The sequence below is a fragment of the Phacochoerus africanus genome, chromosome 7, assembly GCF_016906955.1.
Source record: "Phacochoerus africanus isolate WHEZ1 chromosome 7, ROS_Pafr_v1, whole genome shotgun sequence".
In the NCBI taxonomy this organism is placed as follows: Eukaryota; Metazoa; Chordata; class Mammalia; order Artiodactyla; family Suidae; genus Phacochoerus; species Phacochoerus africanus.
In genome coordinates this window covers 96,808,660-96,823,042 of record NC_062550.1, presented here as the reverse complement: position 1 = coordinate 96,823,042, position 14,383 = coordinate 96,808,660, and the positions used below count along the sequence as shown (strand labels likewise).

Genomic DNA, 14,383 nt, shown 5'->3' with positions numbered 1-14,383 from the left:
GTTCAAGAAGTAAGTTAAGACAAAAAAGTACAAAAGTAAACTCTCCATCAAGAGTTTGAGACAACATCATCTGTCTGTTGATGGGAAATGACACGACAAGGCTAAAAGATCATTTCCTGTCTGATGCGTACTCATTAGAGACGTGCAATACAGCATGCGACAGTCTTCATGGTAGTTTTACAATGCTTATTCTAAAGAAAAGATAATTTTTCAGGGATCTTTCAAAGACTGTATTTAATTAGGTAGCATAATTATGCTAATAAAAGGGTTTTTTTGTGTGTCTCCAAAGGAGTGTGACACTAATTTAAAAAGACTAAAGGTCAATAGAGGTTTGGACATGAGTCTTAGAGTGGCACAGGTTAAAGAAAGAAGCCAGCTGTAATGTGAAAGGCGTTCTCTAAAGACACAGGGAAGGAAAAATATCCACGAGCACAAACTTACAGAAACTTCCCTTTCTTACGCAGTTAATTTTATGAAGGGACTTAATTTGAAAATTCAATCCTAATATATAACACATATATAAAATCCAATTTGACAAAATGGAAAACATCTCATGTCGTAAATATGGTATTTATATATACTCATTAATTGAATCATTTTTACTATGGAAAAATACGGTATTCATCATCATTTAAAGTTTCAACAAAGTTGCTAATTTTGTTAGTAATTTATTATAAAGGGCAATTTGATTAATTTTATTACTACGACTATCATTATTGCTATTGATAAGGTGCGATTATTGAATGAAAAAATAAAGTCTTAGAGTTAATGTGAAAAAATAATTTTTCTCAAACCCGCATGGGAGTTCCCATCGTGGCTCAACCGTTAACGAATCTGACTAGCATCCACGAGGACAAAGGTTCAATCCCCGGCCTTGCTCAGTGGGTTAAGGATCCAGCGATGCCTGAGCTGTGGTATAGGTTGCAGATGTGGCTCAGATCCTGTGTTGCTGTGGCTGTGGTGTAGACTGGCAACTGCAGCTCCGATGTGACCCCTAGCCTGGGATCTTCCATATGCCGTGGGTGCGGCCCAAAAAAGCAGAAAATTAATAAATAAATAAAAACATAAAACTCCCGCGGACCGCAGAAACGATCCATTGCGCTATAAAGACTGGAGATGGTGGGCAGGAGAGTAAGGACGATACATACCCACTTTCATTCCAGGGGTAAGATCATGCATATCACAACACTGATTAACTGTAACACAACCATAACATTTCAAGTACATTACAGAATTTTCATCAGTTAGGTTTTTAAAATCTCAGGGAGAAAAAAATTCCAATATAGGATGCTCAGATCATTTAGATATTCAAAAAGTTCAGTCCCCATTCAGAAACAGATAAACAGTATATTTATTAAATGAGTTAAGACAAATAAACTTTACAAATAGACAAATAATAAAAGGCTCAGTGGCTAAAATAGATGGTAAGCATCATTGAAAGAAATCAACACCATCACGGTATCTCAGTTGGCTTACACGTGTAAAAAGAAATTTTCAAAGAGCAATTTCACAGAAATGAAGCCAGTTTTTTTCTTATAAACAAATCACCATTTCTTGGCTCAAAACTGACATCTGTTATGAAAATTACCATATCACATATTTATAAGATGACAAGGAGTAACTCATCTTCAAAGTGCAAGTAAGTCTATTTACAACCACAAAAAAGGCAATGATGAGGAGAAAAAGATTTTTAAAAAATATACAAAGATTAAAAACATTTGGGATGCAAAATTAAACAATTTTTTGGTTAGAGGATAAAAGAGAAAAAGTGATTGAATTACAGATGCTGATTTCAGCGATACATACTATATAATGGGATCCAAGATCTTTAACAGCTTGTTTGCGTTTTTTTTCTACTTACATAATGCTCTGGAAATTTCTGGTAGAAATGACAGTGTCTCAAAGAGAGAAATACACACTAAGCATGTCTTGCTACGACTCCATGGATGTCATAAGACCCGTTTATGGACTAGAGTCGGTGTAAAAAGCCATTGCCTTGAGTTGAAAAATGAATACTGTGAAGGCTCAATACGAACCCTCCGAAGCACATGCACTTCTACATGTTTTGGTGATTACATTCATATTTAAGCATAACCAAAATAAAAAAGAAAACGGAAAACATTTCCCTTTTCTCGATTCCCTATGCCTGACAGGCTCTCCAGGTGACAGGGTAAATTTCTAGAGTTAAAGGGCTCTTCGAGATGGTCTAGTCCACCTCCCTCATTCAGGCTCCTAATTTTCCCGAGGTCATGCAGCACGTTAATGGCAAAACCAAGACCAGCAATCAGGTCTGGACGCCTGGCCTAGTACATGTTTCGGCATATCATGCTACCTCTTCTTACAGTATGATTTGCTATAAATACCTGATGAATAATGTGCAATTACAGATGCTGACAGAGCCAATGTGTTCCGGAAACTTGCAGAGGGTTACTGCAAAGCACTGATGGAGAGAAAAAGGTTTTCCCCCACCCACCAAAAAAACGTCAAGCACCATCGACTAAAGGTTTCTTCACTGGGTCAGCACTCTCAGATGTTGCAGCAGTCCTCGCAAACCTCACGTCAGCCTGAGGATTGTACGGTGACATCTGGGCCCTAACACAGTGCCAGTTCCTAAAAGGTGAAGACAGAGGCGACAGAAGGGGGGAAGGCGGACCGAAGACATAAAGACGTAAAAGAACACAGTTGGCTTAGAGATGGGCTTTCCAGCACACGGTAAATTAGTCCAGCTAAACGTCTGCTTTTAGGACCTTTCCCACCTTTTCACAGAATCTCATTGTAACTAATTTGTTATTTGGCCACTTAGGGATGAAAACACATGTATCAAAGACAATGGGGATCGTTACTGATTTTAAACTGTGAGACTAGGTTAGGCAAACTAAGCTCTGGGAAGAACAAGTCAAACTGGGATGGTTTCCTTAATCTGGTTCTGTTAGCTTGCCACCAAGGAGCGAAAGGGGGTACTTCATGGGGCTGTTACCATCTTGAAATGTACTCCAATTGCGGGTAAAGAGAACGGACTGATGCACCCAATATGTGGAACTGAGGGAAGAAGCGGAAGTTTCTTTTTAAAAAAACATTGCTGTGTATTTATTTAATAAAAGGGCATATTTATTTATGTTTACAAACAAGTTTCAAAAACAGAAGAAAAACAGGTATGCTTCTACTTACTAACCATTTTCAAAATGCCAACAGCCCTCATGCTGTATGAAGGTTTCTAAGGATTTATTAGAAAAATCAATACAGTTCACTCACAGGTCACCAAGACATCACTGAACTAACATGGTTAGACAAAAACAAAAAGGACTAAAGTTCTCTTGTAGTTTGATAGTTTGATTTAATTTGATTTGCCTGAAATAACAAAAGCATTTCAAGCTTCTTTCATTATGTAGTTGATGTCCTGCATTAAACAATCTACTAAATTCTGAACAAAGGTTATTAGCAAGTTTTCAAAAATTTTAAAAATTAAACAGTTGTTTCAAAACCATTAAGTAGTAAATGTATTTAAGAAACTAATTAGGACAGATGCCGTAACTTCATCAGAACACCACTGCTCATGTTTTTTTTTGTTGTTTTGTTTTTTCGTTGTTGTTGTTGTTGTTTTTTAAACAAAGCATTAGTGTTATCTATTTGGCTATTAGTATTAGCAATTTATCTACAATATTTAACAAGGTAAATTGTAGGCAAAAATTTAGTACAGTTTCAATAGAAACACCCCCCCCTTTTTTTTTCCTGAAAATACAGCAGTATTTGAAGGACTAATTTTTCTCTGCATCAGTTATAAGGAAGCTTCCCATCTATGAACAGGAACAAAAAAAGTATCTACAAACCTTGTAAACAGATCTGTATCATTTATAAACATAAATAATCCAAATTATTAACAGCCAACAGCAGAAATTAAAGCATCAATTCAATGATCCAGGGCTCTTTGCCTGCTTGCCCAGCTCGACTCCTCCCTCTCTCCCATCACGGATTGAGATAAACTAAAGCTTTGCTAATACACTGTTCAGGACCATTCTTAGGTTCTACTGATGATCCACAGGTCAACTTATGGTGAGTTACAGTTTATCTGTCAGTTCATTTCTCCCACCCCCCAAAAAGCACCCTCAGTCTGGCAGAAAGCTTTGCTTTTTTTTTTTTTAAAAAAATAAATCTACATTCGTACAAGTGTGTCTTCTGTTGAAGTCCAAAGACAAGAATACTATCTTGTCCGTCACAATATGTGAAAAGACCCAGTTTCGATTTGTTTCTTTACAATGCAGCTAGTGTGTTAACCTTCAGCTTACAATCAGAGCGATGTTTCCAAACTATGTAGTGGGCTTCCTGGGGATGAAGAGGTAGCAGACTTGTTCATTTCTATTGTAAGGTAGATCCCGCTGTCAACGGCATTGTTGTTTTTGTTGGGAGAGGGCGGAGGACTGCAGTTACGTTTTGTAGGAGCATCGTCTTCAGCATCAGTGTCATCGATAAGGGGGATGTGAGGCTCGGAATCTTCTATCCTAAACTCAGGATGTGTCATAAAGTTGTGAATTGAACTTCTCGATTCTGGTTTTTCTAACCCTTCATATAAAGAACTACGAAATGCATTCACCACTCGAATCTGTAAATATCAGAAAACACAGAGAGGTATCAGTACGCTATTAGCTTAGTTTTAAAAATGGTTCATTTATGAGTTTGAATCCACAAACAGCTAGGTATGAGTGAATCATATTTGCATGTAATGCAGTGGAACTTGCAATACACTGTAAAAAAAATGAATATTTTAGTAGGACACTACAGAACAACAAAACCACATACTCTAAGAATTAAGAGGTATAGAATTCAAAGTAATACGAAGCAAATCTCATTGTCACTGGCTAAGAATTTAATAGCCATTTTATAGGATTTTTTTCCCTAAGAAAACAAAATCAAACAGAAAAACGAACATAAAATTAACCATACACAAGCTTTAGCTGATTTTCTAAATTAAAAAAAAAATCTTTGAAAACAATTCAAATAAGTTAAAGTCAAGCACAGAGGGTTACTATTAATCATGCTAGGAATTAGGGTGTCACTGACTATGAAAAAGCCAAGCAATTATAAGCCGAATGCCACAATGAACTCACATCTACCCCACTACGCCCTTAATTAAAAAATAAAATAAAGACAAAACCCAAACAAATATCTACAAAATGCCATTAAACAGCTATAAATAGTTGAGTATATGCCATTTGTCTGTAAAGGGTTAGTGTTTTTCTCTATAATATTAAAACTTAAATTTATATACTATAGGCCACTGCAAAGAACAGATTTAAAATAAAACAAAACAAAAAAACCCTCTGGGATTCTTCTGTGAAAAACTTCCCAAGGAGAAGAAACAAAGTCTTGTAGCGTTTTCACCCTTAAACATATAGCCCAACACCTGACCTTCCTTCTCAGAAGTGTGCTATATGGATGAAAAGAGATTAATGGGTCATTAACTGAAATACATTACTGTACATACTGACTTTTGGTCTCATAGACTCAGTGTGTTCCGGAGTTAAAAAAAAAAAAAAAAAAAGACAGAATCCAAATAGGTCAGTATCTAGTCCACATCAGTTCAAGTACAGTGTTTGCTTTTGCCTTGATTTTAAAGAATCTTGTTTAGCAATGAAGACATTATTTACTTACAATGTTAAGTAATGGATATTGATATTCCAGAAAAAAAAGACCAAAGTCATCTCGTAAGTAGTAACCAACATCATCTCCTATGACTACGATATAAAAATAAATTTCTTCACATTGGTATGTGAATTTATTCTTAAAAAATGTAACAGTTTATGCTCACATTTTTACTGTATATATTTAAGGCAAAGAGGTCTATTTGATATATGCCTATTTTATGAAGTAATCACCAATCACGTTTATTAACATATCCAGTACATCACCTAGTTACCACGTGTGTGGGTGTGTGCGTGTGTGTGGTGAGAACATTTGAGATTGTGTCCATCTGGCAAATTTCAAGTACATCCTACAGCGTTGTTACTTGTAGTCACCATGCTATACGTTAGATCCCCAGAACGGAGTCATCTTGCGTAACTGAAATTTTGTATCCCTTGACCAGTATCTCGCAACTCCCCTCTACTCCTGGTCCCCCGGTAACCACCATTCTACTTCTGGCTTCTAGGAATTTGACTATTTTAGATTCCCACTTCTGGGCATTTATCCAAAGGACCTGAAATCAAGATCTTGGAGTGGTTCCTACACTCCTACGTTCACTATAGCCAGTGGCCAGTGGGCACAGAGAACAGAAGCTGGAGGGCCAGCCGGCAAATCTGGTGGATGATGAGAGCTGCTCAAGATGACTCTCAAGTTGTTGCTTATTTAACTTGGTTGCTGGTATTGTTAACAGAGCTAGAGAAGCAACGGAGGTCTCTTCTGTTTTGACTAGTCTGGGTAAACAGAAGTAGTGAAGAATAGGAGTGAAGGGAAAAATAAATCAAATTTTAGTGCATTTGGGGAGCTGCAGAACATTGAAGTGAAAATATCCAGAGCTCAGAAGGAAGGTTTGGGTTTAAGTTACTGATCCGGGAGGTATCAAAGCTCGAGGGGGAGCAGAGTGTAAAGAGTAAAAAACGTAGGTGAGGGCAGTGTGTCATGTGTACACAAATATACCCACACCTGTGGCAGGTGAAATTAGATTCCTTTTTACCAAAGCTTTTCAATTTTGCTAAGATTTTTTTCCCCTATCTGATAAGATTTATTAAATTATCCTAGAATATCAAAGCTTGAAAGGATGTTTGAGATATTTTATTCTAACCACTTCACAAATGATAGACGTGAGTGGCTGACGACAGGGTAGCTGATTTGCCAGGTCGCTACAAATTAGTGCCAGAATGTCTTAGCATCAATGTTTCTGGACTTTCAACTCCAAGTTCTTTCAAGTCAATAAGAGAGAACATAAGGATATTAACTTCATAACTAACTTGACTAGAATAAAATATTTGCTAAGATGAAGGTCAGCCCAGGACAAGGACAAGCTTAGAAATGCTCCAAAGCGAATGTCAACTGGTACAGCCACTATGGAGAACAGTTTGGAGATACCTTAGAAATCTATACATAGAACTTCCATATGACCCCGCAATCCCACTCTTGGGCATCTATCCGGACAAAACTCGACTTAAAAGAGACACGTGCACCCGCATGTTCATTGCAGCACTATTCACAATAGCCAAGACATGGAAACAACCCAAATGTCCATCGACAGATGATTGGATTCGGAAGAGGTGGTATATATACACAACGGAATACTACTCAGCCATAAAAAAGAATGACATAATGCCATTTGCAGCAACATGGATGGAACTAGAGGCTCTCATACTGAGTGAAATGAGCCAGAAAGACAAAGACAAATACCATATGATATCACTTATAACTGGAATCTACTATCCAGCACAAATGAACATCTCCTTAGAAAAGAAAATCATGGACTTGGAGAAGAGACTTGTGGCTGCCTGATGGGAGGGGGAGGGAGTGGGAGGGATCGGGAGCTTGGGCTTATCAGACACAACTTAGAATAGATTTACAAGGAGATCCTGCTGAATAGCATTGAGAACTTTGTCTAGATACTCATGTTGCAACAGAAGAAAGGGTGGGGGAAAAATGTAATTGTAATGTATGCATGTAAGGATAACCTGACCCCCTTGCTGTACAGTGGGAAAATAAAAAAAAAAAAAAAATAAATATTTTCTTAAAAAAAAAAAAAAGAAAAAAAGAAAAGAAATGCTCCAAAGCAATAAAGTTTTCAAAAAGCATTTCTCTGAGTGCCTGTTGTGGCTCAGTGGTTAACCGACTCAACTAGTATCCATGAGGACTCGGGTCCAATCCCTGGCTTTGCTCAGTGGGTTAAGGATCCAGCGTTGCTGTGAGCTGTGGTGCAGGTTGCAGACACAGCTTGGATCCCGTGTTGCTGTGGCTGTGGCGTAGGACTGCTGCTATAGCTCTGACTCGGCCCCTGGCTTGGGAGCTTCCATATGCTGCAGGTGTGTTCCTTAAAAAAAAAAAAAAAACACAACAACAACAACACAAAAAACCCCACGAAAAAACAAGAAAAAACCCGAAACAAAAACAAAAAAACAGTTCTCACATTAGGCACACAGAATAAAATCTGAACTAGATCAATTTTACTTTCTACTCATAAATAAGAAAATACTCTCCAACTAAGGCATGATACTAAGCTAGTTTATACATGCTCTGATCTCCATTACCTTTTATAGGTAAAATTCTCACAGCACAGTAGTAATTCTAAGTAATTAAAAAGCACAACTGGGTACATGATATACTGTAGGTAGACAGAAAACCAAAAATACTAAATAAACACCACAAATAAATCAGTTTAAACAGAAACATGAGAAGTAATCCCAATTACCTATTTTTTTGGACAATCCAACCCTTACTGCTTATTTGAACCCTTACTGCTTTAAGTTAGTCTTTTAACTTAATTCTTTTAATGGCTATTGAGACCTACCACTTACATTATAACCCCTAAAATGATTAGAACTAAGAAAAATCCAACAATTCCTACATCAAGAAAAAAAATTTTTTTGGCTGCAACTGCTGCCTGTGGAAGTTTCTTGGTCAGGAGCTGAACGTGCACTGCTACTGTGGCCCATGGCCACAGCTGTGCTACATGGGAATTTCCAAGGAAAAAAAAATTGTTTTTTCTTCTTGTGGTCACATCTGTGGATATATAAGTTCCTAGCCCAGGGGTCTACCTGGAGCTGCAGCTGCAGCCTACACCATGGCAATGGCAACACTGGATCTGAGGTGCATCTGCAACCTACACTGCAGCTTGCAGCAGCACTGGATCCTTAACCCACTGAGCAAGGCTGGGAATTGAACCTGTATCCTCAGGGAGATAATGTTGGGTTCTTGACTTGATGAGCCAAAATGGGAAATCGATGAGAAAAATTTTTAGAGTAATTCATTGAGAGAAAAACAAACAAAAAAACAGAAGAAAACACTGCATGAGGCATATATAGCAAACAAAAAACTGAAGTGATTATTAAAATCATAAAGCAATTTTAGTAAACTGAAAATGATTACCAACATAGGAAGTAACAAATCAAATTAAGGTCATGTACCCTGCTTAAATCACCTATTTTCTTAAATATAATTCTGACTTTTGATAAAAAAAGAATATTATTGCCTAAAACAATGTACACAAGAAGATGGCTCTAAACTATGAAACTACTTAATCAGCAGCTGACGTATCTTCCCTTCAACAGACTGCACGTATCTGAAATTTGCATTCATCACTACTTTTACTGTGTGCACAATAAATTAAAGGATTTCAGTGGTAAACTAAAAGATACTTTGCAATAGGAAAGAAATTCTAGGTTGTTCTTCAAAGTAGTATATTTGCATATCAAATTTTCTCAAAGTGACACCCACATGTTCATTATCTGGAATAGGGGTTGGAAAATATTTTCTGAAAAGGGCCAGATGGTAAATATTTTAGGTTTAGTGAGCTATCTGGTCTCTGATGCAACTCAACTCTGCTTCGCAAGACCACCAAAGACATTCATTAAATGAACAAGCTATGTTCCAGTGAAAGTTTTTTTCAAACAGCTAACAGGCCAGATTTGGCCCATAGGCTATGGTTGGCAGACCCTTTTTCTGGAAGACCAAATTTTTCCTCTATGTCTCCTTTCCAGGGAGGCCTAACTTCTGATTCAGCAAAATAATCTACTAATGGTGAAGACTGCTATGAGAAGGATACAGTTGACAAAGAAAAACAACAGAGGGTCTTCTCTCGAGGTCTTAGACGATCTGACTAATAAGTGAGGACAAAAAGATGATCTCCCTAGAGACGTTTCGGGCTTAGTATATGATAAAGTTGAAATGGATTATAATTTTATTTGGCAAAGCAAAAACTCCAAATGGTTAACGAAGGGGATAGCGGGGAAGTAGGGGAGAGGTAAGTGTGGACGTTGGGGTTAACGTATACACACCACCATATATAAAACAGATAAACACCAAGGACCGACTGTCTAGCACAGGGAACTACATTCAAGATTGTAATAACTTATAATAGAAAACATGTCTGAAGTAGAATATATATATATATATATATATGTGTGTGTGTGTGTGTATAACAGAATCACTTTTCAGTATCCCTGAAACTAACATAACATTGTAAATTAACTATATTAAAAAATTGTAAAAAAAAAGAGTCAGGGGAGTTCCCGTCGTGGCGCAGTGGTTAACGAATCCGACTAGGAACCATGAGGTGGCGGGTTCGGTCCCTGCCCTTGCTCAGCGGGTTAAGGATCCGGCATTGCCGTGAGCTGTGGTGTAGGTTGCAGACGCGGCTCGGATCCCGCGTTGCTGTGGCTCTGGCGTAGGCCGGTGGCTCCAGCTCCGATTCAACCCCTAGCCTGGGAACCTCCATATGCCGCGGGAGCGGCCCAAGAAATAGCAACAACAACAACAACAACAAAAAAAGACAAAAGACAAAAAAAAAAGAGTCAAAGTAGTTTGATGAACACAGATATTTCTAAGATTGTTCTATATTAGGGAAGAACACAGTAAGGAAATGAAATCTTTCCTTAAATGTATCAACACCATTACCCTGGCTACATGTACCCGGCAACTCAGAGGTTTCACACGTAGTTGTTCATCAGAAAAAGTCTGACACAGGTCTGGGTGGGTATGTCTTAAAACAGAGCTGATGAGTGACTTAATATAAATCCTAGAACACCATTATCCAAAAAATACAGTAAATATGATACATCTAAGCTCATATGATACCACTCCTAATGAGAAAAGTCAATTATTTAAAATTTTGCTGAAATAAAAATGAAAAACACCAGAATATATGCCACCTAGGAGATAAACTGGTCAAAGTTTAACATAAAGCTAATCATGAGAAAACAATCAATCGGGAGCTTGGGCTTATCAGACACAACTTAGAATCGATTTACAAGGAGATCGTGCTGAATAGCATTGAGAACTTTGTCTAGATACTCATGTTGCAACAGAAGAAAGGCTGGGGGAAAAATGTAATTGTAATGTATACATGTAAGGATAACCTGACCCCCTTGCTGTACAGTGGGAAAATAAAAAAAAAAGAAAACAATCAAATCCAGAAAACAGGACACTTTTTAAGACAATTTGCCTGGATCTCTTTAAAAAGTCAATGTTATGAAAAATAAAAGCAGAGAAAATGGATCCTGGTTAAAGTAGATAAAGGGTCCAAACACACACTGCTAAATGTCCTTTCTTGGATCCTGGATCAAAAAAGTTATAAAGGACATTTTGGAGGCAACTTGGAGAAATCTGAATATGGACTGTGTATTAGACAAAATGGTATCAAAGCTAGATTTCTTGGATGTGATTCTACAGTAGGATTACACAGGACAGCACCTGCTGAAGTACTTAGAGATGGAATTTCTACCTGCCACTTCTTTTCTACGGCTCAGAAAAAGGTATCTATTAACATTATTAGACAAAGCAAATGTCATAAAATATTAAGAAACGATATATCCAGGTGAAAAGTATTCATGTACTAATTTTTCAGCTTGTCTGGCAGTTTGAACTGTTTCAAATTTAAAGTCTTGAGGGGAGGGAGTCTATCAGGATTAAGTCTCAGTGTGGCGCCTTCTTGTGGGACATAAATGGATGCTCACCTTCTACTTCAGCCTCACCAACTCTTGATATCTTATTACTCTTTCAGGACCAACCTCTGTTGTCAGCTGAAGTTCTCCCAAGGGGTCGGCTTGGGAGTCGTTGTCCTGACTTCCCAGGGCGGCTGAGAGCCCCTGTTAGAACATTCTCTGCTCTCAGGTAGGAACTGCCAACTCCTTGTCTGACGTCCTTACTAGACCACGAGGCCTGGAGGTCCGAGAGCAGCGAGGGAGGACGGCAGGCCTTCCGGTGTTAAAGAAGACAACCAGATACCAGTAGGAGACGAAGGTGCCAGCGGCGACACGCCCGCAGAAAGCAGGAGCAGAGCGTGACACCCACGGAAGGGAGGGATTCGACTGACATCAGCCTTCCGTCGAATCCCCTGCAATCGGTATACACCTTTCATTCAGGTAGGCAGCACCACTGTAACTTCTAAAAAGGTCCCTATCCGTCCATGCGTGCCCATGTCTAACGTGACAGGGCGTGTCCGGCTTGACAGCCCGCACGTGCTCCTTGCCCTACATCATGATGCCACTGTTCACCAGCCAGGGGCAAGTCATTTAAACTCCAAGTCAGCTTCCACACCTATAAAATGGGCACAGTTCCTGTTCTGTCACACCATTACAAACAACAAATGAAAATTACTTAAGCAATGAGTGGTGAACAGACAGGCTCTGAGTAAACAGCTTCCCTTTCAACGGCACTGTTTCCTCCCTCAATTCATCTTTGCCCCAGCTTCCCAAGGCTCCTTTAGTGCTTCACGGGCTAAAGACCAAATGAAAAAGAGGCGTCTGCTCGAATCAGGTCATTCAGATGATTTCAAAGGTGGGGTGAGGGGTGGGTGGGTTTGTATCTTTAGTGCCTCTGATATACTGAGAATTCACCATGAAATCAAGACACTAATTCAGAGTAAGGATGATATAGGTTAGAGGACTTACGGGGAGTTTACAAAAAAAACTTTTATTAAAAACCTGAAAGAATATTTGTCATTCTAGTCAATTACTGAAAATTACGACACATAATGATCCAATAATCAACAGAAATCATATGATCATTTCTCAAAGATGCAAAAAAGCATTTGACAAAATTCAACAGCCATTTACGATAAAAACTCTTAACAAAACAGGTATAGAGGAGGCCTTCCCGCATGGCTCAGTGGGTTAAGGATCCTGTTCTGCCATGCAGAGGCTCAGGTCACCGCTGCGGCACAGGTCTGATCCCTGGCCAGGGAACTTCCATATGCCACGGGCACCCCCCCCCCAAAAAAAAATGGTCAAAAGATCTGAACATTTTTCCAAAGAAGGTACACAAATGGCCACCAAGTACATGAAAAGATGCTCAACATCAGTAATCATCAGGGAAGCACAAATCAAAACCACACTGAGACATCACCTCACATCTGTTAGCTTAATTACCACTTATCGAAAAGACAAGAAAAAACAAATGTTGGCAAGGATGTGGACAAAAGGGAACTCTCGTGCACCACTGGTGGGAATGTGAAGTGGTACAACCACGATGGAAAACAGTACGCAATTTCTTAAAAACCAAAAACAGAACTACCATAGGATCCAGGAACTCCACTTGTGGGTATTTACCTGAGGAAAACAAAATTACTGATTTGAAAAGATACAGGTGCCCCAACGTTCACTGCAGCATTATTTACAAGAGCCAAGATATGGAGACAACCTAAGTGTCCACTGATGAATGAATGGGTAAAGAAACTATGGTGTATACACATATACAAATACACACACACACACACACACACACAGTATTTCTCAACCTCCAAAAAAGAAGGAAGTCTTGCCATTTGTGAAAATATAGATAAACCCTGTAGGCATTATTGTCTTAAGTAAATAAGTCAGACAGATACAGACAAATACTGTATGATCTCTCTTACATGAGGAATCTTAAAAAAAAAAAAACTCCAAAAACCAAAAAACAGAACACCAAACTCATAGATACAAAAAATAGATTGGTTGCTGTAACGAGATGAAAGGTGACCAGGGGTGGAAGAAATGAGTTAACTTAAAAAAAAACCAATTACAAAATTTTAGAAAAAATGTACTTTCCTCATTTCTTTGGAAAACTTAGAACATTTTCTTATCTAGGAAGGAATTTTAACTTAAATCGATTATGTAAGCGGAAAAAAAAAAAAAAGCCACAAACATACCGAAGAACTTTGAATCTTACAAAGACCCCTTCTCAAAAACAAAACAAAATTAAAAAAACCCCACAAAGCAAGGCCATAGTCCAGGCTCAGAAGGCAAACACGTAGCTACTATATGCTCAGTACTTTTCTTCAGGGAACTAACTCACTTTCCAAGCTGAACCAGATACAAGTCAAAGCGCTCAGTTCATTTTTAGCTTTAAAAATGCAATTTCTTGGTTCTGTTGGATCAGTTTCAAATCACATGCTTCTGGGAATCATGCAGTATGAACATGTTTAAAGGCATATACTCAAGAATTTATAGTAGTTTCACAAATTCTAAGCTACAGTTTTATTCCCCATATTAACTATCAGAGTTAATTAGCCGAGAGACAAGCTCACAGATTTCATGTCTGATCTTTGGTTGCAATTGTTCCACCTGTAATCTAGCCCTCTAAGAAATAAAACAACAACAACGACAACACTTTGAGGTCTCAATCCACTTTACGAAAAGAAAGCTTTATGAAAAGCCTGAACAATGAATTTAAACATTAAGGAGAAAATGAGAAACGTTAGGTGTGTGAAGTAGGA

The 14,383-nt window shown here is 38.3% G+C and overlaps 1 protein-coding gene across 7 annotated transcripts in view; it reads right to left on the bottom strand.

The window, feature by feature from the left end:
- Window positions 1-1,327: 1,327 nt before the first annotated feature.
- Window positions 1,328-14,383, bottom strand: part of ATP2B1 (ATPase plasma membrane Ca2+ transporting 1) — a 126,634-nt gene continuing 113,578 nt past the window's right edge. For all 7 annotated transcript variants that reach the window (XM_047788309.1, XM_047788313.1, XM_047788311.1 and 4 more), the window contains one exon: window positions 1,328-4,597. In XM_047788309.1, the coding sequence (XP_047644265.1) occupies window positions 4,286-4,597 (312 nt within the window). In that variant the 3' untranslated portion in view covers window positions 1,328-4,285. The remainder of the gene's footprint in view (window positions 4,598-14,383) is intronic.